The 26410-nt window shown below is 42.7% G+C and overlaps 2 protein-coding genes across 3 annotated transcripts in view; one reads left to right on the top strand and one right to left on the bottom strand.

Annotated features, from left to right (window-relative positions):
• Nucleotides 1-11976, top strand: part of Pter (phosphotriesterase related) — a 62814-nt gene extending 50838 nt beyond the window's left edge. For both annotated transcript variants that reach the window (XM_051151306.1, XM_051151308.1), the window contains exons 4-5: nucleotides 3648-3788; nucleotides 10170-11976. In XM_051151306.1, the coding sequence (XP_051007263.1) occupies nucleotides 3648-3788; nucleotides 10170-10380 (352 nt within the window). In that variant the 3' untranslated portion in view covers nucleotides 10381-11976. The remainder of the gene's footprint in view (nucleotides 1-3647; nucleotides 3789-10169) is intronic.
• Nucleotides 11977-12813: 837 nt separating this feature from the next.
• Nucleotides 12814-20907, bottom strand: C1ql3 (complement C1q like 3). Its single transcript, XM_051151305.1, has 2 exons — nucleotides 19457-20907; nucleotides 12814-13755 (listed from the first exon to the last, which is right to left on the bottom strand). The coding sequence occupies exons 1-2, from the start codon at nucleotides 20042-20044 to the stop codon at nucleotides 13576-13578; spliced, it is 768 nt and encodes a 255-aa protein (XP_051007262.1). The 5' UTR covers nucleotides 20045-20907; the 3' UTR covers nucleotides 12814-13575.
• Nucleotides 20908-26410: the final 5503 nt, after the last annotated feature.

Raw genomic sequence — 26410 nt, 5'->3', positions numbered from 1 at the left:
TTAAAGAAAAAGAGAGAAAAAAGAGTTTGGATCTTAGTTAGGGAGGTAAAGTCCACTGTCAGGAGGCTGTATTTCCTTGAAACTCTTCTTCTGTGAATACTGAAAGCCACTGGGGGCGAGTACTTAGCAAGGTCTTCAGGTTATAGCCAAGGTGAGAGAGGAAGGAGAAGAGACTGATACCCCAATATACTACTTTTGAGGGCATCACCGCAGTGACCAGAAGACACCTAATGACGACAAGACTTCCCGCTATGTTCTACCTCTCCAGGCTTCTCCCTACTAAGAGTGCACACACGGGAGGCCCATCTCTAACACACAAGGCTTTGGGGAACATGCCCTTGAATCAAACCATAGCAGATTAGATAATTAACATTAGCTGTGATGAAGAAGGTTTGGGGTGCAGCCAGTATGGGTGGTAGGTCACAAGCAGCCATCTTGTCTGACCTGGTGAGAGGTGCCTATGTGCCTCTTAGAATGTAGAAGGAGCGTAGAACAATGTAAGACTTGTGCAAAGAATGAAAGCAATAGTCATGACTAAGGTTGTTCCGTCTGCTCCCTTAAGCATGTCTGTCATTTTGACTAAAGTAACTGGAAAAGCTTAATATGACCTATTATACTTACCACATTAACTATACTCTTGCCCAGGTAAAGCTCTCTACAGGATAATCGTTTCTTGTCTTTCTCGAGTTTTCCCTTTCTTACCTACATACTCCCCTTTGGTTCTCATTGTTTCGCACATAGTTTCAGGATAGTGTTGGGGAGGAGTCAGATGCCACGCTTGAAAGTGACATGTCATATGAGCACATTCAGTCCATACAATTCAGATTTTTCCATTGAGTGGGGGGAAAAAAATGGCAGTGGGACAAGAGGCCTAGTGTGGTAGTTAAGAGAATGCCTTGCAGCTTTAACTTGAGCTTAGCACATCACCTTGATTTCACCTTTCCAGGTCATCAGTGAAATCAAGAGCTGACAGGACTGTGGAAGACATTAGATGAGATGAGAAAACAGCACAACTCCTGGGGGGTACACACGTGGGTGTTTATGTACGTGCGTGTTCATGCACATGGCGGCCAGAAGTCAGTCTTAGGTGTTGTTCCTCCGGGGCTGTTCTCTTTGCTTTGTGAAACACTGTGACTTGAGGCTCACCAGTTAGATGACGTTGGCTCTACGGCAAGTTCCAACCATCTGGCTGCATCCACCTCCTTGGCACTGGGATTACCAGCATCTGCCATGGTTCACAGCCCTTGATGTGATACTGGAGATCAGACCCGGTTCCTCGTGCTTGCTCAGCAAACACTTTACCAATATGAGCTACCTCCAAGGCCCTACTCTTACTTTCAATTGGAACTGAGACTAAAGATTTTTCCTGTGGCTTTATAACCTATTATATTTTTTATTTTGTATGCGTTAAGACATCACTTACAATGTAGAAAGCCTTATGTCAGGGTGTTGGGCCAAAAGAAAGAAGGGGGTAGTATTAGGAGAAAAAGCAAGAGTTTGATCTGACCTGTGGATGCCTCTGTCCTCTTCTGGCTTATCCACGTAGTAGCTTGCCCATACTGAGTAATTAACAATTCAAATTTGACTCAAAAGAGAAAATACTAAACTTAATTTATTCTCTGTTGTGTTATTTTAATTGTATATATTTTGTTTTTAAGCATGGTTCTTTGGGAAAAAACAGAATATGGTTACTAAAGAAAAATATGTATTCTTTTAGCTTGGCAATTTTGGAAGCACAAGTTTGTGGCTGTAGTAAGAAGGTGGGAGAGGGGTGGTATTAACAGACCTTAAAAGAGTGGAGAGTCACATTTTAAAGTATAAAGGGAAGTCTCCATAGTCTCCCTTCCTAAAACAATACTGTGGGTTCTAAATCGTGGTGAATTAGTGAAAAAGAGAGAAAGGAGCCAGCCTATACCACGGTGGTGGTCAGGTCAGCTACCAGAAGCATCTAGGCAAGCAAGTAACTGTCACACCTGTGGCACATGGGAGCTTACTGGGTCGTCCCATTGTTTGGGAGAAAGGCTTAGTAGCTGACTCATAGGAATACAATTATGCGCTAATCCTTGGGTCCTGAAGTTGCCAAAGTGGTAAAAACATCAGCTTGCCTTCCGAACCTACAAGGTAATCTAGCATGTTTATTTCTTCCCCAGGCCCATTTTGGGCCCTGAGAAATCGCTTCCTTTCTCCAGGCTTTCACTCCACGTCTAATGGAATTTCTCTCCCTCTATTGTTTTCTACACTCTATTCTGGCAGGATGTATTTATTCTTTCCTGGTTCCCCACGTGACTAAATGTCTACAAAGTTATTTCGGGGTGATACAATGCATCCCTTTTTAGATTTTATAACCCAAACTTTTTGAGATATCTTTTACTCTGCCCTCTGATGCGCTGTATTCCCTGTTTTTATTTTATCCTTCTCCTTCATTTGCATGGTTGTATCCTAAAATAGAAAGACTTTTAATACACCTACTGATTTGTCAAGATATTTACAAATAACAATACATTTTACTTTAAAAATAATCATAAAAGAAGACACACACATATATTTGTGTGATATGTGTATGAGTTTATATGAGTGTGTGCACATGTGTGTGCAAGTGTGCACAGGTATGAATGCGTGCAGGTGGAGGTGTGAAGTTGATGTTCACTGTTTTCCTCAATTGATTTCCATCTTATTCTTTGAGACATGGTTTTTCCCTGGAACTGGATCTCATCAATTCAGGTAGGCAGACTGGCCACTGAGCTCACTGTTGCTCCTTTTTCTCCCTGCCCACAGTTCTGCGGTTACAGACATAGCACATGTGTACTCGGCCTCGTATTTTACTGGGCATCTGAACCCAAGTCTTCATACTTATTTTTCAAGCATTCCACAAACTAATTTATCTCCCCAGCCCCCTAAACATATTATTAATGCTTTAAGTATCACCCCTTCGAAAAATGCTGGAATGGTACCCACATAGGATTTGAAACTAATTTCACAACCCTTTCTCAACAAAATCATCTTTCTGCCACCATGCGCCAAGAGCTTCCTGGTTTTGGTCAGATTGGCATTATTACCCTAACTGGTCTGGTGAGACCTGATACCAAATACCTTGGAAAGCCTCCATGGCTCACAGCTGTCCTACAGGATGAAAATACAGGCTAGGAAAAAGTTTTAGAGAAATATAAACATATTCTAAAAACCATTCTGTAGGAAGGTTATAAAATTCTGCTTGGATAATAGCGGAAAGATTGGTATAAGTATGGAGTTCCTAAGGACTTTAGAATGGTAATTTTATTTTGGCTAGGTAGGCTTTCACATTTCTGGTAATGAATTGAACTTAGCTTAACTGAACTTGAACATAATATGGGTCAACTCACAGGATCTTTGTGACATTTGTTTTAGTTTGTGTATATGTGTGGGCTGCTCATCCCATGGAGTACAAACAGAGTGCAGAGGGCACTTTGTGGGCATTAGTTCTTTCCTTACACCATGTGCGTCCTGAGGATGGATTGAACTCAGGTCATCAAGCTCAGCAGCAAGTGCTCCTGATACCCACTGAGTCATCCATCTCCCCAGTCCCTAAGGTTATATATATAAAACTCCACTGCATACATGTAGAGTATATGCTTTTAATAACAGCAATATGTCTGTCTTATTGTCTCTAGGTCTATATTTAATAAGAAGGAGCTGCTGGAGTTTGCTCAACTTGGCTGCTACTTGGAATATGATCTCTTTGGTACGGAGCTCCTTAATTACCAGTTCAGCCCAGATATTGATATGCCCGATGATAACAAAAGAATCAGAAGGTAAATATTCTGAGACTTTCACCACATTCTCTTCTGCCAGCCCTTTTGGCTTGCTGTATCCGGGTGAGTATTAGCAAAGATTTGGAAAATAGTAAGCAGGCTGAAGCAGCCTTGGCAGAGAAAAATATATCTGAGCTGTTCCAGAGAGAAAAATCTCTATATATTATTTCAAGAACAAAATGAGTCACAGTAAGTAGGCTAAAGCCAACAGAGCCTTAGAAGTTCAGAGCAGATGGACGACTGACAAGAAACAGATAATACCCTACCTTGCCATGATAAGAACAGAATGAAAGCCATTTTCCCCTCTTCCCCTTAGTGAAATCAACTCTCCTTTCCTTCCTCAGGTTGATCACACTAACTAAAGCCAAGGTTTTCTACAACTAGTATTTAAAATGCTTTACTAAATATAACCATTAAAGTGGTAATTACAACTTAAGTGATAAAATGCCACGTGTAAACACCACACATGACAACCTCCCAGAATTGTCTAATAGGGGATAAAGCAGACTAGGGCAGCGTTCATTCTTTGATGGGATAGAAGACGGGTACATTATGTCTTCTTGGTCATGGGGTGGCATGATGATTGAAGATTAAAAGCAACAAGATAGGAAACCTGAGAGAAGAAATATATCTGAGGTTAGTAAAGAAAACTTTAGGAGCAGCTAAGCGCTGTTACCCCTAAAATAATAACTAACATTGGGGTGTGAAGTTCAGAGCAACAGTCTAGGCTGGGACATAAAAGTAGACATACTCAGTTCATATGCGATTGTTCAAATCTTGAGAACAGATGAGATCACTGAGAGAAGAAAGAGGACAGGGACCTAGGGATCCGGATATTGAATAGATGGAGTCAACCTCAGCATCTTATGGACAGGTAGAAATGTTTCCAAGCTGAAACTGTTATGGAAAATGCAAGTCAGTAAGAAGACAGGCTTGCAGCCAAAGGCCCAAACACCTACAGTACACGGTAGATATCAGGGAGAATCAAGGCTGAGGGGAAACCCCGGGATCTCAAGTAGGAGACTCTCATGGTCAGCAAGTGTGGTCTCAGTGGGAGGCTCGGGGAGTGACTGAGAGCTGAGGAAAGGGAGGGACGGGAGAATGCGAAGGTTGTTCCTTGCAACACTGCAGCAATAGAAGGAAATGGAGGTGCGGCCCAAGGCTAGAAGACAACAGGTGACCGGAGAAGCTTTCCCCAACGTTGTATGGTTTATGAAGCTGAGATCAGAAGTTGAGAGGGACAGAAACAGAGGGAATGGGCCTGAGAACGAGAGGTGACTCTAAGAGGTTGATACAGAACTTATATAAAATACAGTAAACAGAGTTTTTATATCAAAGTCTAGTACTGCATATGGAAAGAATAAATGAATGTTTGCTCATAAATACTGGAAAGGTAAGTAATATTGACCCAGACTCCTAAGGAGACAAGTAGGTGGGACCTGGGGGAGTGATTAGAAAGTGAGATGAGAGTATTATCTCCTTTGTGTTCCGAGAGCTGGGAGCAGACAGTAATGCTGACGCAGATAGACGTCTTAGCAAGGAGACCAGGAACGGAGGCCAAATAGCTTTGTGCTTTCCAGTCTTCCTATGAGGTAGGCATTATTGTTTCCTGAGGAAAAAAAGGAATAGACTAAAGGCAGGCTCTCGTCGAGGACGGAGGATAGTAATGGCTGCTGGATTGTACACATGTGCCGGAGACCCATCTGAGGCCGGAAACCACGGCTGCATGACTGTGGTCGGCACTGGTGCCCAGGGTTGCTGATTGTCTTACCAAGACATGTTTTTAATATCAGTTATCAGTGTCAGTGAAGCAGCGTGAGGAGACGCATTAAGTGTGAACACCTAAGGAAATCTAGGATTAGGATTTTTATTGGAAAGGTGTAGTTGATAGGCAGAGGAACAGAGGGCGAGTGAGGTACAGCATTTGAAGAAATTTGTAACAGAACAGAAAATTAAGCTAGAGACTATAAGGAAGTGGGTACATCCATATGGAAAAACGGGGTGAGTGGAAACAGAATAAAGGGTGATAAGACCAGCATGGAAAACTGGAGATTAAGATATCGGGGAGAGAGAGATCTTGTGATAACAAGGACGAAAGTGTGGGGTCTGAGTTGCTGGGATGGGAGTAAGCAAATCTAGACTTGAGAAGGGATGCCCCCACTCGGAGACAGGCATCAGTAGTTGAGCATGCACAAAATGGGGAGGAGGGGAATATCCCAAGCCCTTGTTTATTTCAAAGCAGCTGATGGTTGCTCCTCAGGAAGGGGACCATCTATCTCTGTGCTTCCCTGGGCTGGTATATGTTGGCACTGGTCTCCGATGATCCCAGTGACAGTAAAGTGTGCTTGCATTTATTTCAGTGTCATTAGGTGGAGAAGGAAGATTATTCCACATAAACAAACTACTTCCTCCAACCTGGCCACCGACGCTGTCTTTTTTTTGGCTTTGATACTTGAACTAGTTCTTTGGCAAGCAAATTCCTTTCCTCTTTTTGTCCCCATAGCGTATACCTGTAGGCCAGATGTTAATGAGGAGTCTCTCCCTCCTAGCTCCCCACTTTATGTACTGAACAGGTCTCTTGCTGATCCCAAAGCTTGCTGATTCAGTTAGCCCAGCTAGTCAGCTTACAGCAGGGATCCCCGACTCCACCTTCCGAGCTTGGCATCGCAAGTGGGCCACTGTAGCTGTCCACCGTGTCCGTGTGGGTGCTGAAGATCTGAAATGCTGATGATCCTGCTTCTGTGGGGAGTGATTGCCTGCTGAGCCATCTCCCCAGACTCTACTGTTGCTTATACTGTGTTTTGTTTCATGATCTTAATTTCCATAGTCAGGAACTCAATTAGCAAAGACAAGCAGGGTTCTGTAGGGCCCTACCAACTTGTGCCAACTTAGAGACGAACCTATTTTGTCTGCAGATTTGGGTTCTAAAATAATATGCTGTACTAGTTCATCATTTTATTACAAATGAACAAAACAAGTCATGGGGCTAGAGCAACAGCTCAGAAATCAGCAGGGTTTCTGTTATAGAAGGCTGGGCTTTGGTTCCTAGCACCCACGTCAGGAACTCACAACCACCTCTAAGGACATTTCCAGGGGATCCGATGCCCTCTTTTGCCTCCAAAGGCACCACCATGCATGTGGTGTGCCTGAATGTCCCTCCCTCCAACCCCCGCCACACACACACACAATTCTTTTCCAAACAGATCTTCAATAAATCTTTCATGATGAATGTCCTCAAAATATTTTAAATTCATTTGGAAATGAGAAGTTTCCCCTCTAGATCCGCTTTGTATTGTTAAAGCTCAGTAGGGTGTGGCTTCTGCTCAGTGGGGTGTGGCTTCTGCTCACTGTGGCTTCTGGGAGGCTCCTGGGCCTTTTGGGACAAGAAAGGGGGATTGGTAAAGGGTAATGTGGTAATGGGAAAATGGCTGATGGCTTCCCAATTCATCCTTCTTAACAACTTTGGTCTATGAAATCAAGGACAAAAATGTAATTTTAGTTATCTCTTATTATGCCAAATGTAAGCATTCTTTATGCATTAAATATTGAATAATGTATATGTGTGTAAATATAAAAATATCTGTGTATGCTGTATCTATGTGTACGTATTTCTTGCTTGGCTGTCCTTAAACCAGTACCATGCATGTGTTCACTGTTCCCAGCCAGTGATAACAACTGAATGCCCTTTGGGGTCGATCGTGTGCATTCCCGGCTCCCACTGTCCCTGTGAGTTGATCACAGTCTTTCTCAGCTATGCGAATCTGCAGCCGAGCCTCCTGAGTGCAGGAGCACAGATGCACGCTTCTGCCTACCTCTGGCTCTCAGCAGCAGCAATTCTGTGTCTAACACCTGCCTTCAATCTTATGCTCCATTTCTCAAATCTTATTATATCTCTGCCTTTTCACACTTTGTAGTCTCTCTCTAATATTTGTTTGCAAAACATGAACTCATTTGTATTGCTATAATTACTGTGATTTTTTGTCTTCTCATCTGTAGTGGTTGTTCCCTTCTGGCAGCTTCTTTGTACCTCCTGTTCTTCTGCATGGTGCCATACCATGAGAGATGAACTCTTGGTGTAGGCATGTCCAGGCACATTGCAATCATAGCCAGCATAATATTACGTTTCCCGAACAATAATATTATCCTGCTCATGAGCTAGCACGGCTCCAGATCCCTGACTGCATTGTGGTTTCTACGAGTTCGTTTTTCTCCCCCTAGGAAATGAATTTATTCATAGTTTAGCCAAAATAGGGAGAGAAGGGCTCCAAGTTTCTCTTCTCCTTTTTCTAGGGTCGTGTTACAATTTTGTAGGGTTCTCGTTTTTAACTACAATCATTCTATCCATCCTTTTCTCTCCTATGGTTTCCCAATGTGAAAACATTGTGTTTCAGGGTGGGACAAAAGTATATTATAGGAATTTGTTTGTTGGTATGTATGTCATGGTGGTAATGATTTCATCAAAAGTCTGAGAGAAGCAATCGCTGAGCTACATCCCGAGCTTGAAAAGGAATGCCCCAGCTTTTCTTTTGTTTTGAAAAGAAAAAGTCTGAAGTCGCCCAGGTGGTCCCAGAGTGGCCTGAGGACAAGGCTGAGCCTAAAGCCCCCCTCTGCTCCAGCTCCTCCAACCTCAGCCTCTGGCGTGGATTGCGTTACAGACTTGTATGCCTCCACCACTCCTTCTTAGGCAGTACTGGGGACTGAGGCCAGGGCCTATGGTACCCTAGGCCTGAGCTCCACCAGCTAGCTGAGCTACATCTGAAACTCAGTTTTCAGACAAAGATATAAAACCTTGAGAAATGCTCTGGAAAAAAAATCAACCAGGCAGCAAGTGCATCCCATAAGCTCCCTTACCATAACTACTGTAACAGACCATTCTAATCAGTGTCATTCTAAGGTCCAGCACTGTGCGTGTATTTCATCAAGCTTTACCCTTTGTATGGTAAATGATTGTATAACTCTCTTATCTAGTCCCCTGAAATGCAGTGTGTTCAAAAGTAACTACAGATCAAGATTTCAGGACCAGCTTTAACAAGCCAAATAACCTTAGTGGCTTAAATAAGGTTACAGGCACCATGCAGCTGTTAAACAGACATGGCGTCCTTGTGTGCCTGCTGAATGCTGCTTTCTCTACCACTGAGCACCCAGATTGGCTCTTCTTGCTGGTACTTACATTCCTTTGACCTTCAAGTTGGTCTAGTATTCAACTGTAACTTATCTTAAAGGTTCTCAGAGGGCAGGTTTGTGTGCGTTGGATTTTTTCTGTGTAGTGTCCCATGAGTGTCACAGTAGTTATTAAATAGGACTCGTGCCATAGAATATCAAGAAATGCTCCTATCTACCTATTAAAACAAAAGAAGACCTTTCAAATAGTCAATCCCCAGAGGAGGAGCATGATCCATCCACCTACATCCATTTGGTACCACCTACATCCATTTGGTACCACCTACATCCATTTGGTACTCTTGATACTCACAAGACTGTACAAGCATCCCAAAGAAGAGGCATTGTTTGCAAGTTGCATCTTTGACTTCAAAGGCCCATGGTGGTCAGGGACAGGCACTGCCCAGAGTGCAGACACGTACAGATGGTGGCTGTCATGAGGTGACTCATGCTGCAGATTACAGCTCTTAACTAGGCAAAGAGGATTACATTTTTTACAGCCAGGAAGCTGTCTTTTAGTCAACTGACTATGGATTTAAAGGAACAGCTTGCTATTTTAGCAGCCTTGTTAACAAGGAAGACAAACTGAAATCTTTTGGTCATTTTCATCTAATGCTCTGAGACTGCTGCTGAGTCAAGATTCCTGTAGACTTCAGAGGGACAGCTGACTGGAATGCAGAGACCTATGTCAATCTATTTTCATTGGCTGCATGACAATACAGTACAGACCCTGCACTTGAAAATCAGCTGATTTTACTCAAAGTGTTTTTATTCATATGAAGATTCCTTTTCTTTCTATATTTTACTCACAAACGCCCACTGACTTTAAAGAGAAAAAGATAGAATAGTGTCTCAAAACTTGAGCCTAAGGCAAGCATTTTAAAGAGCAGAGACAAATATAAAATTATTCAGTGAACTGCTGTTGTGGCCATTCGCTCAAACGGCCTAAACTCTGGAAGCTGTCCTTAGCACAGCATTGCCAGACACTGTCAGAAATATCACAGGGTTGAAATTTCTGTGTGCACAGAATGAGGAACTCATTCATATTAGGACGAAGTAACACCTGCATTTTCACCACGCAGTGTTCATTTAGAGTCTTCTGGTACAGATGCTACAATGAGATTCAGAATCTTTAAAAGCACCATATGTTCAGGAGTGAAAGGCAACACCTAAAATGTGAGACTGCTGGCATATAATGAGTTAACATTTCCCCACACACAGGGTCCGTTTCCTGGTGGATGAGGGCTATGAAGATCGGATTCTCATGGCACACGACATACACACAAAGCACCGATTGATGAAGTATGGAGGTCACGGCTATTCCCATATACTCACCAATATTGTTCCGAAGATGCTCGACCGAGGGATAACGAAGACGGTACTTGATAAGATACTCATAGAAAACCCCAAGCAGTGGCTGGCTTTCAAATAGGATAGCTGTTCATGAACCCAGACCCAGAGGGTAAAATTTGCAGAGAATCTTTGGCGATTTCAAATCTGCTGGAGACATTAACACAAGCTACACATGACCAATGACTGACCACTTCCCTCCTATGAGAAACTGGGTAATTATCACAGGAAAATCTCTGGTGGCGGCTCCTAGGTTCAAATGGATCCTATTGTCTTTCCTTAATAAAATAAAATATAGAATAATGTGTTTCCAAACAATAATTTAAAGCTATATCCCCCTAAGAGTCATTTTGGGTGTATTCCCCCGACCCCAACCCCCTGACTCTATGATCTCCACTACTTGAGAAAAACTAAAGTGTTTCTTGCTAAGTTGCCCCCTTCTGGGGCAATCTAATGTTTCTTGTAATATTGATGATCCTACTAATTATCCTGCTGTTCTTTAATTAATGTTCAATGAATAATATGGCATTTGAAAATCACTTTTGGAACAAGGGAAGTTAAATTTTGAGACTTTTTTCCCCAAAGGAGACTGCAATAAGATTCCTAGTTCACAGCAACACAAATATTTTCGAAGTTTAACTGTCTATCTATGTAAACTTACAATAAATGAGTTTTGCTGACTTTGGCTTTCTGGTCTCCATTTTTGCTGTTGTGTTGTGGTTTTGCAAAGTCTGTCTAAGGACATGTAACAATAGTGAGTTATAAAAATGCAATCATGAAAGTAAAAATATATTACATAATATAGTTTAATGAATCATTACAGTTATAATAACAAAGGCCACAATTTAATTAATTCATGTTGTAATGCAAAGAAAAAGCGAAATGGTTGCCTTATATATATATATAGTCCCTTTATTTCATTTACCTCTTATTTCTTTTTTCCTCAGGCCTAGACAGAGAAAATAATGCTTATTTGTCTAAAGAAAAGGTCAGGTCTATTGGAAATGACAGTCTGTTTGTAAACACTACTCTTTAGAAGAGATCCAGCCATGACATTCTGTGCTAATAAAGCATTTCCAAAATGTAGTTAAAACGCTTAATTGATGTGCAGTGTTGTTTATGAGTTAATCCTTTGAATCCTCGCTATGTGATTTGGTACCTAAAACAAATCCCTAATCCCTTGCTTCCAATCCATCTTTGATAAATATATGCTGTTAAGCAGAAATTAAAACTGTGGCAATTCATCTGTGGGCTACCTTACATATTAGAAGGGCCAAATTGAAGTAGTCACTGTTCTCGATGCATGATCTAAGTGTTTCTGTCATATAAATCATGACAGTTACTCAGACCAAGGCATTTAGACACAACCAACACCACCTTTTTATGGGAACACCATGCATAACTCTTGGAAAGTCGGAGCTTGCTAATCTAAACCCATTTCAGTTGATCAACGCTGATCAAGCTCTGTATATTAGAACAAAAAGTACCAAAGGAAAATGAGCCAAAAGAACAACCCGATTCCTTTAGAGAGAAAAAAATGCAAATGTCCTTCCCCAGGAAAACAAGCAGATTTCTACATCTCTGGTTTTGAAATCTGCTTGTCAAAGAGTGTTCAAAGGCAACTGAAAGGGGAACAGATTTTCCATTGTAAGAGAAGTTGTGCGCTAGTAGGGACGTATACCATGCGTTTTGATCTCTCCCTTAGATTAAGGAGATGGCTCTGGGCAGTGTGTTTTAACTAGAGAGAATGGGCTTGCACTATGCTGTCAGCTTCAATCCACCAGAAGGAAAAGAAATAATTGGCTACTCCAATGGGTAGGTTTCATAAACATTGTAAGGGAGAGATGCTTGCCTCCTGAAGTCCTGTGCTAATGGCCTGCCAGAGAATGCAGTTAAAATATGGATCGCATGTGGACTTCAGTAACCATGGGGTCAACTAACTCACACATGTGCGATATGGGGTCTTGAATCTACTGAGATTTACTTTTCTGGATAACTCTTAAAGAGAAGTAGCTTTTATTATTGTCCTACTCTATATATTTGTATCATCTAAAATATATTTCAATCTAAAATAAGTCAAATAATTTGTGCATGGTTCTGTGTGTATACATATATAATTTTTAAATTAGTTTTTTTTTTTTTGAGCTGTACAGCCACTGTGCCTAGTGGGCTGAAGCTGTGTATATATAATATTTCATCTAACATGTATGTATATAAATAAGAGTGTGGCAGACATTTATATAAAATATATACACTTTGTTGTCATTATTGGTTCTATTGTTAGTTTTGAATTAACCCACAAGCCACAGATTTGTGATAAGTTTTGAAGGCCTTACTTAGTGTCCCCTTGGTGACGCATGCAGTAGCTCAAATTAAACCTTTGTGCCTTAGGTTATGAACAATCTTTTGTTCCAAAGAAGATAAACCTCCATATGACTTCATACCAAAGAATACATTTCTCTGACTGTTCAAGTGAATCTAAATGAATTCTACTAATGAAATAGACACATGAGGGAGAGGTTCTAAATACCATACATAATTACACATTTTCACACTTATAGGGCAATCCTATGATACAATTTCAATCTCTACCATTTAAAAGACTATCATCAGAAAAGAGAGAAAAGAAATTTCACATGAAAAGGGGAAAAAATGTGAAAATGATCACAGGCTTGGGAATTCCCACAAATCCAGAAAATTCCAGGTTAAGGCTTGAAGTTGAATCATTCCCAGGTCTAGCTATAAGGTTAACAAGAGTACAAGGCAGACAATATCTTTGGGGACAAGCAGCGTTACTTCAATCAGACCTTCTCCTGCAGGGTAAAATGACTCCTCCCCACACTACAAATAGACTCCAAGTGTCTTAATAAGCAGATAAACTCACAAGAACCAAAGCTGACACATAGATAAAAGCAGCAAGGTCACAGTACACCAAAGTATCATAGATATCGAAGAAATAATTCGGTGTCTTAGATTTTTCTATAAAAACTTGTGGTCTATATAGTACTTCATTCACATGGACACTAACAATAAGGAGTATTTGCTTTGGCGGTAGTGGATCACACATCTGCTTATCTTACGTTAAATACTTGTTTGTTTTTTTTACATAATGTGTCTGAGTGATACAGATGTGAGTCAGGTAGCATTTGATCTCCCCACATTTACACAACTGAGGTGCCCTACAATGGGCTTCCCCTGGGATCCTTGATTCACTGACGTTAGCCATACGAATCCAGCGTTCAAACTCAGAATAGCAAGCTCAGTTTCTGCATTATCATCAGTCAGCATAAATAATAAATCCGGAGAATGTGCTGTATTTGTTGTTATTTCCTCCATGGGCTTTCCCACCATCTAACTTGATATAGACTTCATCTCCAGGCTCCAGGTGAAGGACCACACTGTTACTTGCATAGTCGTAATTCTGATCAGCATCTTGGGCAATTGCACTAGCACGCACCTATGTGAAACAGACAAGAATTAGAGTTTGCAAAAGAGAATCCTCAAGTTGCGCCGTTTGCATAATAGCCGACTTGCCGCCGTGAGCACTGAATGTAGCACACTGCCTTTGGTCCCATGGCTTTAGAAGGGATTTCTGTAACAACCTCAACTACGTTACTGGAAAAGAGAAAACAGAAACGTGTTGCTTTAATAAGGGACAGTGCAGCAATCTTTCCTATCCTTGTAAATAAAGTATGCCAATCTAATTTCCTCTTCAACTGCCACTTTTTCTGATTCCTTGAATCTCCACATCCAAGTATTGTTTTGCATTTTAAGCCAAATAACAACATCCCAACTAACTAGCTGTGCACTTCAATGGCTCATCATAATTATTAGAAATCTGATAGCTCAAGTGGCAAAAGACCCAGGGACATACCATTCTTCTCTATATAGAAGGGGAAATACAAGAAGAAAGCTTTTGTGTTTAGAGCTTAGGAAATCAGACACAAGCAGAGCCCCCTTTTTCTCCAGGCTACTTCAGATGCAGCTTAACTCACCTGAACATCTTTGTTTATATCTCCCATGTTTCCAAACTGCCTTTCACTTTTTTTGGTGCCCTTTTGACATTTAGTTATATGTACCTTTAAATCAACAATTTAATTTCTCCAGATCCAAAAGCTATAGAAGAAATTAAATTTGTGACCTGAGATCGCTCAATTTCCTAGGATTCCTGGTTGGTATTGTTTACGTGACTGTCAGTGTGTCTGGCATGGAGGACAGGAGCAGACTATAATCTGCTTATGTTCTGCCTTCGTCTCATTAGTGAGTTGATCAACATTTGCAAACACTTAAATTGCCTATCATATCGTGTCATATGGACGTTCTGTCACACTTCTTCCTCAAACAAGGCTTCAGTCTCGCTTAGACATATTTTGATTCTGCTGTGGAAAAAAAATCTTTGAAAAGGCAGGCTTGTGTATGATTTATTTCAGTAGCAAATCTTCTGCTCTGTGGCTTGCTTCAGTTCTAGTATGATGATATTTCCCTGAATAACATAGCAAATGATTTAGTGGTTTTTGTAAACCTGCACTATGTAATAATGTATGACTTGGGGTATAATATGCTAGGCTTTATCACTTGGCAAAATGAAAGAAATGAGACATAAGTCAAGAATTTCCCTGTATGTCTTTCAAAATGTAAATGATGGGTTTTCAAATTAAATTTTCATGGGAAGGATATGTTCTCACATTAATGCTAAATGCCATAAGAGGAGAAGGCTCTTTGACACTGCTGAACTTGGAATGTAATTTGAGTAATATTTTAACATTTTTTTTTTCTTTCTGGGTATCATATAGCAAAAGGAGGGAAAGGCTTAAAGGATTTAGAATTGCTTATCACTGTGCTAACTGGCATTAATATAGTGAAACCAGTATGCTGCATGATCAGACTCAAAAGCTTTGACTGGAATGTGTTCACCCCTAGTGAGGCAATACAGTTTAACCATTACATAATAATGCACTTGGACTTCATGATATTTCCTAGGAATTAATCTTCAGTTTGGAGAAGCTGAAGGCTTTAGTTAATTCATTTCATCTCATTATTAATTCTCAGTGAAGAAAATTTACACAGTGAGGATATCATCATTATGACTTGACTTTCAGAACGTGTGGATTTTTAATGAATGTGAAACATTAAGATACAAACTAGCAATTATCTATATTAGCAATATGTTGATTAATCATCAAACTAATGTACTTCTCAGCTATTAATAAGGAGGATACAGTTTATTCAGCACTTGGGGTATTTATTATATAGTTTACAAATGTCCATTTTCATTGTTTTCTATATGAAACATTTAGGAGCCAGGACTCACTGAAATCTTGGATTTAGAGACTAATCCTTTGAAAATATACAATGCAGTTTTTGGTCTATAGAATATAACCACAAAACCAAGTAAATGTTACCATTTTTAATTCAGTAAGTAAAACCACAGAACCTGCTAATGCATTAGTATGGTTCCACACACTGCAAGGTTATACTTAGCACTTTTTTATTTCCTTTGTTGAATAAAACTGGTGTGGTGGCTTTATGATAAAAAGCAATTTCCTAACATTTTAACCTATGCAGGAGCACAGGACTTTCCCAATTAAATGCTCACCATCTGCCAGTGCCCATGATGTCAGAACGCCTGTCCACCCATCACACTCTAAGGGTATAATGGGGCTTGGATTTCACGCTCTGATATCTATCCCACTGACTCCAGCAATTCTTCCTTGAAGCCATCAAACTATTGAGGAAGGTAATGTGTTCACCCTGAAGGCTATTTCCAGACTCCTAAATGTGCACTGATTTCGGCATTTTGTCAGGGAGTATAATGCATCCTTTTCTAGGTCCAATATACCTATTTCTGCCTAAATTCACTTTAATATCTTTTCTTAGTATGTTAACTATCTAGTTTCTGTTTTATCTTTAGTGTGCATTTCTGTGCTTTTAAAGCAAGAAATAATTTGGCATGACACATCATCTCTTTCTGACAAATGAATACAAAAGCCACACAGTATTTATTCTTTCCCATGTAGTTCATGCCTATTGCTACCATAACTAATAAATGTCTGTAAATGAAAAGCTTATCTCTAGTTATTTTATATAACTAACTTTCTGGCAATCTTGTCTTTATTATGGTGGTGTACTACAATGACATCATAGAAACTGTGCTGAGAGACTATTTTTTCAGGTTTTTAACTACAAGTATATGAGCATTAGGAATTTTTCCTGTTTCTGTATAAAGCTATTTGACCCTCATTTTTACCTTTAATATACACTGTGATGGGCTTTCAACAGATGATATGATTAAAGGTAGGCTAATGGTTTCGTGGGGATTTTGAGAACCGTAGTCCTTTATAGTGAGTGATATGTTTGTGAGAGTATTGACAGGCAGTGTATTTTTAGCATTGTCTTGTTATTAAGGGATTATCATTATACAAAATATTTGCAGCAACATTTGCTAATTTAATTAACTGCTGCTGATGTTCTGGCAATTTCATTTTCATTGTACTCCCATGGAACCATAAACAAAAGGTTAAGTGGCATATCAGGTTAATTTACTGGCCTTTGATGTGCCCATCTGTGACCTTACATTCAACACAAAGTAGGAATAAGATGGCCCTCATATGGTTGTGGTCCAGAGACACTGCAGCGAAAACCTGCATCCTTCCCTTGTTGTTTAATTTCTGTGCTTCTCAAAACCCACTTAATCCGTAGAACATCACTCTGACATGATCTCTGCATTTCTGTTTTATAAAAACAAATTAGGTCATCTCAGAGGGAGAATTGTGACTCTAGGAAACAACCATACAGAGTATAATTGAAAATCAAGAATAAAATATTTATTTAAAAATTAATAAAAAAAGAGGTTTTTACAAGATTTCCCACTTGGCACTGGCTGCAGCCAGACTTTACAAAACTGTTTTATTCTAAAGGCAAAACTCCTCAGCTGTAACATTGCCATAACTGTTTTCTAAGATAACCCACACTGAACTCGGAAGGATGCTGCTCACCACTCTCCCCATACTTTTCTTCATTAGCTATTACCCACTTTTTGAAGAAGCAGCAGCCAGTCTTAAGCATTGGCGGTGTTTTGCCCACTTGCTTTCCTGATCCCCATAGACTCAAGTGATATAGGAAAAAATTTACGCCCCTAGTGAAATGGCTTAAACAACAAGACACATGTACGTTTTAATTTTAGAACCCGTATACTAAATGCTTTTCTTCTACTTGTTTGTATGTGCACGGATTCTACAGTCTAACCACCAATATCTGAGCTAATTCCATTGTGCTACTTCTTAGGGCTGCCTGCATTTGCAATCTTCAGATATTCTTAAAATTATCATTTCTATATTTGTTGACAAAAACAAGAATTTTTGTACAATTTAGTGGGTTGCTCTAAAAATATCTCTTTGGTAGAGTAGTGTTTACAGACATAACTTTTGAGTCAGAGACTCAATTTATAAATAAAGAGGTGCCTTGTGGCTGCCTGCTGGGCCGTTCATAAGTCATGTGGTCAGCCAGACACAATGCCTCTTTTGGTATAGTGAGCCATGCTCTTTGTAACCATGTACCTGCAACAATTTTTATTTCACTTAATATTATTTTCATGCATAATAATTGTACTAAACAACCTTTTCAGTGCCTCCTGGTGGCCGTGTTTCCTTTTTTTTTTTTTTTTTTTTTTTTTTTTTTTTTTTTTTTTTTTTTTTTATTTCTGGTGTCCTGGAGGTTTTGAAGAGATTTATAGACAAGAAGAAGCAAGGGACCTTTTAAAGTGTAGATTATATTTGGGACATTCATCTTTTACCTTTGAAAGAATTCTGACACTAAATCAGGTCTTGAGGAAAAGAAAGGAGGAAAGAAAGAAAGAAAGAAAGAAAGAAAGAAAGAAAGAAAGAAAGAAAGAAAAAGTCCCTAAAAATAAGTCCCTAAAAGTGCTCTGTAGAAAATCAGGGTTTAGCTAATATCTGAATTTCCAGAGTACCAAAGACCTGGAGCACACCAGCTTTTGCTAAGTCAAGATTACTGCAGGAAATGAAGCATCTTAGAGGCCATCCAGGGGGGACTTTCTTCCTGTCAGCCAGTAAGCAAAGTTTAGGGCACAGCAGGTTACAAGCACAAAGGCCTCTCTTCACCCAGGTGCCTGGGACTTGGAGAGTGCAGAAGGTCCTATTACACTTTTTGGTAGTTAGAAATGTATTTTTCCCCTGTGACTAAAAGATCAAAGAAGCTTCGGGTTTGCACTGACTTGACTCTAACAACGGCAAAGTACCCCTGGCCGACACTGGAGACCAGTGGCCCCTGTGGCACCACCTACCAGCCCTGAAGAGCAGATCCTGGTTGGGACTCATTGGAGGCTATTTTGCTGCCAAAGCCAGGCGAGGCAGCTGTGATTAGAAAGAGCCTTTACACCCGTGCCCTGGAGGTGGTGAAAGCGCTGAGCTCTGATAGGCCACCTTCCCACCACCTCCTTGTGCATTTTTCTTTTCCAACACACCATAGAGAGGGGGTTTCCGTGTTTGGGTGCGAGCTGCTGTACTTTTACAGCTGTGTAAATCTAACTTTTTCTTTTCCCCAGCACTTCTTCCTTTGGAAAGTAACTGGAGTGTAAAGTGGCTCTAAATTTCACCGACCTCTCAAGGGTCATGGCATTACCATTACGCTACTGCGCGGCAAAGTGCTGTCTGAGCCAGGATAGCCCTATCTGAGACTCACTCTTTGGGGCCCCTTTCTTTCTCCCTGGAGTCCTAGTCTATCTCCACTGAGTCTAGAACCCTGACAAGCCCATTTCGGGCTCCTGCAGCCATCTACGTCCTCCGGAAAGGCTGCTGAGAATGCCACCTGCCAGGGATCCTGCCCTGCTCTCCTAGTCCACGTTGTCCCCGGGGCCAAGCTCCAAGTTTCTCTCCCCTCTAGGGTCACGCTCATAACTGTGCGCGCGGATCACGGTCTGATACCCTAGAACTACCTTCTCGGGACAGCAAGGCACCCTCCTCCACCTAGGACCCCATCTCTCCAGCATGTCTCAGCGTCCCCCTAGCACTTGCTCCCGGGAGCCAGGTTGCCGCGCCCTTCCTTCGCGGGCTCCCACCCCCATTTCCGGGGTCTCCTCCCTCTTGCCAGCACCTTCCCGCACTCGCTCTCCGCCCTCCCCACTGCCTGCCGGTACTCACCTGGTTGTTTTTGCAGAGATCAGCCCACATGCTGGTGCCGTCCCCTCCGCGCATCAGGACGTGGTAGGTGAAGAAGTAGATCCCCGGGATGGAGCAGGTGAACTTGCCCGTTGTGGGATCGTAGTGGTTTCCGAGGTTGGTTACCACGTCGTCGAACTTGAGCACCTCGTAGCCTTCGTGCTGCCGTTTGAGGCCAGCGTAGAAGGCGATCTTGGGCACCGTGCTGTAGGTGGCCGCGCTGATAGCCCCCGCTGCATTCAGGCCAGGCGCCCCAGGCGGGCCCGGCAGGCCTTGCCGGCCGGGTTCGCCCTTCTCACCCGGGGGCCCCACGGGGCCCGGTGGTCCAGGCTCTCCGGGGGGCCCACGCGGACCTGCTTTCCCTGGCCTGCCGGCCTCGCCTTTGGGACCCTGGATGAAGGTGGGCAGGGACTGCATGAGGCCACGGTCCGGAGTGGCAGCAGTGCTGGGAGCCTTGGTGCCCCCGTAGGGGTCGCAGACCATGCGGCAGGTGCCCAGCATCTCGTAGTGCGCCGACGTGCCGGCCGAGCTCACCAGCACCGGGATGAGGATGACCAGCAGAAGCACCATCACCACCCCCAGCGCCCCGGCAGCGATCAGGCGCCTCCTGCTGCCCACGAGCCGGCTTAGCGCGGGCCGATCCTCTTGTCTGCTTTTGGACAAAATTTTGAAGGTTGGGCGGGGACCTCCTCAGAGCCGAAAACAATCCCCCTTCGAACCCCAACTCCCCTGGGCGGGCGGGCGCCGGCCTCTCTTTACCGGCTCCTACTCCCCCCGCTGAGGTTGCGGCTAGGGAGGGAGCTGGGGCGCCAAGTGACTTGTGCTGAAGTCCCGAGCGGGGGGTGAGGGCTGGGGGAGGGGTGCTCAGGGCGCCCCTCTCGCCTCCTGCCAACCCCTTAGCACCTGTAGCTGCGGCGGGTGCCGGCGCGGCCACCCGGAGGGCAGAGCCAGCCGCTGCCTCCTGCGCTCTCCCCGGGCGGCTCACACTTTTATGCCGCTGCTGCCCGCGATCGACTTTTCCTTTTTTGCAGACTGCGCCAGTTCACACCAACTTTCCGTCTGAAGTTGCTTTTTTCTCCCTGCTTCTTGCTTCTTTTCTTTGCTGGCTGGGTTCGTCTGTCCCTTGTCTTTTTTTCTTTCTTTCCTTTTCTTCCTCTTTTGCAGCCACAACAACTCTAATAGAAGCTCACCCCCAAAGCCCCTAGTGAGCTGAGGGAGCTCGGGTCAGGCGCCCCCCCAAGATGCGCTGAGCGGCGGAGGTTCGCAGGATCAGCGGCTCAGAGAGGTTCAGAGACTGAGATAGGAGCTAGCTAGCAGCAGCGAAAGCCTCGCCGCCGAGAGCCGAACAAGAGAGGCTGAACGCAGAATTCTGCCTGGGTACCACCTGCCAGGAGAAGAGGAGGCTGACAAACGCGCGCCGGAGCAATTTATAGGAACCCAAGGCACAGAGGAAGGGGAGCCGCTTTGGCATCTCTCTGCAGCATCTGCTCTGCTCATCCCACTCACACAGAGTTTGGCATTACTCTGACAATGTGGGATTTTTTTTTTTTTTTTTTCGGCCTCTCTTTTTTTCCCTCTCTGCAAGGGATGAACAGTGAAATCCTGAATACTTCCTTGTCTAACCCAGACGATGGCAGCGCCCTAGCTGGACATACTAGGGGGAGGGAGGCAGCTGTACGACAGCTCTCAGGACTCAAGGGTCACACCTAAGTCTATTTCCCCAGTGCCAACAGCTCTTGTTGGAGGTGGAAGTGAAGGTTGAAAGGAGGGAGGTTTGGTGACAACATTGCTCTCCTGGCTCATCCACAATCAGCGCTTCAGGTGTTTTTCAAAATGCCACTTTTAACATAAGGAGGGCCCTCTCCCGTTCTCCAGACAGTAGATGTGCGGTTTTTTTTTTTTTTTAACCTTAGCATTTGCTTCTACAGCCTCCTAAATGAAATAAGATGTTACCCTGAGAGCAGTGAAGTGTATTTAAAAAGGAAAAGGACATTTCTTGACTTAAATGAACTTGTCCACCGCCCAAAAGGAGGAGGGCTGGTTCTCTTTACAAGTGCCACACAATGGGGAACGCAGGCATGAGCCTTTGACTTACAGGGCTTCCAATTGCAGCAGCCCTTCAGGAGATACCAGTCACTGGACTTGAAGTTGCGTTTGCTAAAAGGTGCAACATACAGGAGAAATCGTCACTTGTCAGGGTGCCTTCCGTGGTCTTACAATAGAGCAAGCATGTTTACAAAGGTGCTGGGTTTCATAAGACACACAGATAGTTCTGTAGGGGCCATAGCAGCTCTCCAGATGTGCACTGGGCAGGAGGGAGGGAAAACAAGGAAATTATGACAAAGAAAAGCCACCACCCCTAACCGTGGGAGAGCTAGAAGAATAAGCCAGGTGAATTTAGTAAAAAGCTACCAGAGTGAGTGTTAGGAGAGTTATCCCACCAGCAGCTACGTTTGACACATGAGAGTGGTTTTAAATGCAGAAGCAGAATCGATTTTTTAATTCATACTTCTGCATTCTGGTGCAATAGATGTCAATCAAACATGGATGACATTTACTTGTCAATACAGAATGATGGCCAGGAAGACAGTTACTTATTACAACAGGGTGAGAGTCTGAACGGGGAAGGAGGAACAAATAATAATGTAACAAGCAAGTAATATATCCTAAGTGACCACAGTCGGCCAACGGAGGTCCGACCTGTGGGCTTCACAGCACAGCATCTCCTTCAAAATCCTGCAGCCCCTCCTCACTGTCCCCCACCGCAATAGTTAAGTCCCCTTTTTTTCAGACTCAAATCAAAGTAAGGTCAAGCAGATTTAGAAGCAGATTCATTGCTGCTCCTGAGGTCTTCCTGAGAGAGTCAACACTACAGGAATATGGCTTACTCTGCCATGGTACAACAGCCAAAGCTCTCCCATCACCAGCCTGGCTGCTGACAGGGCTCCAGCTACTGGTAATGAGGGCCGGCCCTTCTATCTTTCCAAACCTTAGCTTTCATTTTAAGATAAAGATTTTTTTATAAAATGTGCATCATCAGTACCTTTGGCATATATGTTCTTATAATTTTTTGTTCATGCGAGCTACCTGATTTCTGTATTTTTTAAAAATAGAAAGCACAGAGAAAAAAATCTCTCCAGACCATAATACCAACACCTACCCTTCATAACACACTTTCTGGGTTGTTCCTCAAAGATCATTCTCTGGAGTGAGCAGTGATGACCACAAAGGGAGGAAATGTGCCAATGAAACAAACTCTTCCCTCATGTTCCAAGACACCTCAATTCATAAAGCCTTCTCAGTACTAAGGGGAGTTTAATGGAAGGACATGAAAAGGAGTTTTTTAAAAAGCAATAAATAAATGTTCATCAAGTCCAGGACACAAAGAGCTTTTCCATTAAAGATGCTCATCTTATGAGAGAATCCACCAATGAGAATGTGAAAGTTAGACCAACATCAACCCTGAGAACTTAGTCTTCACTTTGCTTATGTGGATAGGAAGACCAAGAGCTGTGTGGAGATTCAAGGCCATTGGGTGAGCTTGCTGGGATAAACTCTACAAAAAGATGCACCAAACCAGCCTGAGAAGGGCAGCAACATGGGGGCTTTCCTTTGCCACCTTTTTCTTATGACAATGCAAGGTTCGATATAGCAGGCCAGTGTCTTGACATCCTAGAAGTATGCTGAGGTGTCAGATGTCCAGTGATGCTTGTTCTGCATGATGGCCAGATCCCCAAGGCTGACCCCAAGTCTCTCTAGCAAAGGCCCATATCTGAGTGCACACATGAGTATTTGGTCCCCCCCCCCCTCTCTCTCTCTCTCTCTGTGTGTGTGTGTGTGTGTGTGTGTGTGTGTGTGTGTGTGAAGTAAACTGGATTTATTTTCCTCTTTCCTCTCTTCAAGAAATCCCCCACCATGCATGTTGGGGGAAAATGGCTTTGTTTCCTCAAGATTTTTAAGGATGATGACTCCCTAGTAAACGAACGTATGGTTGTGCACTGTCTTTTCTGCTGCTCCAGTTGACAGAAGCTTCTCTGGAGAGTTACTCATGCTTCATCTCTTGTTCTGACAGTTTGAATAAACCATCTGATGTGGCCTATTACTCATCCTCTTTATATGTATATAATAATAGAAAATGTGTCAATTAAAAAATATTTAGTTTTCTTTAGTGCTCATTAGAGAAGCAAGTTTTCTCTTATATTTGATATTAGTCTTGGAAACGGCTGTGGAGTCTCGTTTTCACGGCATCCCTCAAGATGTTTCTGAAGAGGAGAAAAATTGCATGGCATTCCCAACTACTCTATCTGAGGCTTTGGAATGCTTTGGCTGACATAGCCCGATCCAGAAACCCCTGATCATGGTGGGGTGGTGATCTGTGATTTTCAACTTCCCACTTCATTTGTGCTGCTTTTGAAGAGCTGGGCAGACCCTAAGTGCAAGGCGCCCACACAGACATCCACGGCCATCCATTAATCTTTATTGAGCACCCACTGGCAGGAAAGCCCTACCCTGGGCTCTTACAGGCAAACAAACATTTAGTCATGAAAATGACTTACAAATCTAGAAACACTTACCCAGAAATAGCATTTCTTATAATAAAGAAAATAACAAATTAATAGGTCCAAGCTAGAAAAGCAGGTATGAGAAATAGTTTTGTTTTGTTTTTTTTAAATTGGGACTAGATCAGCTGTTTACCTTGAATGTTTGGGTCTCTGAATTGTGTTTCACGACATATGTTCTTTTTGACCATAAAATAACGTTTCTAGCTTTAATGGGTCTGTTTGAAAATATGTGAGGAAATGGTATATCCTAGATGGATGTTAATTTGGACCCTAGACATCTTCATTATGTGACTCTGAAGTTTGCTTAAAGTAGCTCCTAGCTTCAACTCAGGTTTTTTTTCCATAAAACGTGAATAACACTAATATCTAAATCACAGAGTTGTAGATATTGAGGAAGGAATCCAGGTAATCATAGTGGTACCTGACTTGTGAGAGCTCATCAAATATCAATTTGCATACTTCTGTATTGTAGGGACGCTGAGAGGCACATGCATCTATAAAGTGGATGGTGGACCACATGGTGTAGGTTGGAATTTTAGTGCAACTTGAGAGAGATGACATACAATGGACAATTGGTGTTACAGACTCAGATCAAACCAGAAAAGTTTCTCCAGTTGAGTTGTCCTGAGCCATCTTCTATCATCTAAGACAAGGCAAGACAAAACTCAAGATGAGGATGGCTTCTCCAAGGTAAGCAAAAGAAAGTTTCCTGTCAACATTATTTAAACTCATCACAGACTGCAGACAGAGGATGGAGAAGGATGCACTTTTATCCCACATAAAGGCCTTCCCTGAAGCTGACAAGTCATGATCCTACGTTAAAATGGCGGAGGTACTTATTTGGGAACTACTCCTGTTTATGACTGTCCTCAAGTAAGGAAACATGTCAGCTGCGGCTGCTTGTACATCAGCCGCAAGATCAATCACTTTGAAGGACTTCTAAGCCAGGACAGTATCATAGGTTGAGAACTTTTAATACACAGGAAAATAAGTTGGGGAAGTAGTTCGACAGAGAAGTTGTGACCAAATTAGTGAACAGGTGGCAGGAAGTGGCAACCAGCTCATTGCAGAAGGCTTGTCTACAACACGTATTCAAACTGGTCTCAGATCCAAAGTGAATCACTCTCTTGTTTAATTAATTAATGTATTTATTCACTTTACATCACAATCATAGCCCCCTTCCTCCTCCGCTCCCAGCCCTCCCCTCCCCTCTTCTTCTCTATATACCCCTACCCTATCCTTCAGAAAGGGGAGCAATCCCCCATCCCAGCACATCAAGTCTTATCAGAACTAAGAACATCCTCTACCCTAGTTGCCTGGCAATGAAGCCCTGCCAGGGGGAAGTAACTGAAAAACAGGCAACAGAGTCCTTGTCAGAGGCAGCCCTCACTCCCCTTACTAGGGGACCCACTTGAAGACCAAGGCCCCTGGGCCCAGGTTAGTTGGCTCTGTTGGTTTTCTTGTGGAGTTCCTGTTCCCTCCCGGTCATTCCTTCCATTTGTCCTCCCACTCTTCCACAAGGCTCTCTGAGCACCACCCAATACTTGGATGTGAGTCTCAGCACCTGTTTTGATCTGTTGCTGGGTGGAGCCTTTCAGAGAACAGCTATGCTAGACTCCCATTTGCAAGCTCAGCAAAGTGTCATTAATAGTGTCAGGGGTTGGCTCTCTTGCATGGTATGGCCAGGCATTAGCTGGACATTCCCGCAATCTCTGCCCTTTCTTTATCCCTGCATATCTTGTAGGTGGAGTAAATTTAGATTGAAGTTTTGTGGGTGGGTTGGTATCCCTCTCCCTGTACTAGGAGTCCTGTCCAGTTAGAGCGTGACCTCTTCAGTCTCTATGTCCACTGCTAGTAGGGGTCTCAGCTAGAGTCACCCCCATATCCTCCCAGTAGCCTACGCTGTGGTAGGTCTTTAGCCTGTTTCAAAGATGCCCCAAACCATGGTTTTCTTTTCTCTCTGCAAGTCCTCTGTCCTCCTGCCCCCTCCTCACTTAGATTATTCTCAGGTATTTTGATTTCAACAATTAAAAAGCAACTTAAGCCTCTTAAGCCATTGTCACAGGAACACAGCCATCCAAAGCCAAAGTAAAATTAGCTGACTATCAAGCAGAAAAGATTCCACAGGGACAAATTTGCACAACCACAGACTGGTCTGGTGAGAAGGTATTGATGAAGACTGTAGAGGTCATATGTTTTGTTTAATAATCCAGAGATATCATACATTTTGAAAGAAGAGGTTATAGAAGACTTTCTACAGAGCTATATCATGACAAGAGCAGCTCAGATTCTAGAATCTGGTCCCAAGAGTGCTCAACCTAGAGAAAATGTAAATGCCAATGGTGAATGTACTCAGTTTCACACCTAAGTGAGT

This window comes from Acomys russatus, chromosome 9, assembly GCF_903995435.1.
Source record: "Acomys russatus chromosome 9, mAcoRus1.1, whole genome shotgun sequence".
Lineage (NCBI taxonomy): Eukaryota > Metazoa > Chordata > Mammalia > Rodentia > Muridae > Acomys > Acomys russatus.
This window is presented reverse-complemented; position numbering and strand designations above follow the sequence as displayed.

Bases quoted from the DNA above. Each gene is read 5' to 3' on its own strand.
- C1ql3 (XM_051151305.1), bottom strand. From the start codon at position 20,044: ATGGTGCTTCTGCTGGTCATCCTCATCCCGGTGCTGGTGAGCTCGGCC. The intron at 13,756-19,456 runs GTGAGTACCGGC...TGTTTCACATAG, and splicing joins ATCTCTGCAAAAACAACCAG to GTGCGTGCTAGTGCAATTGC.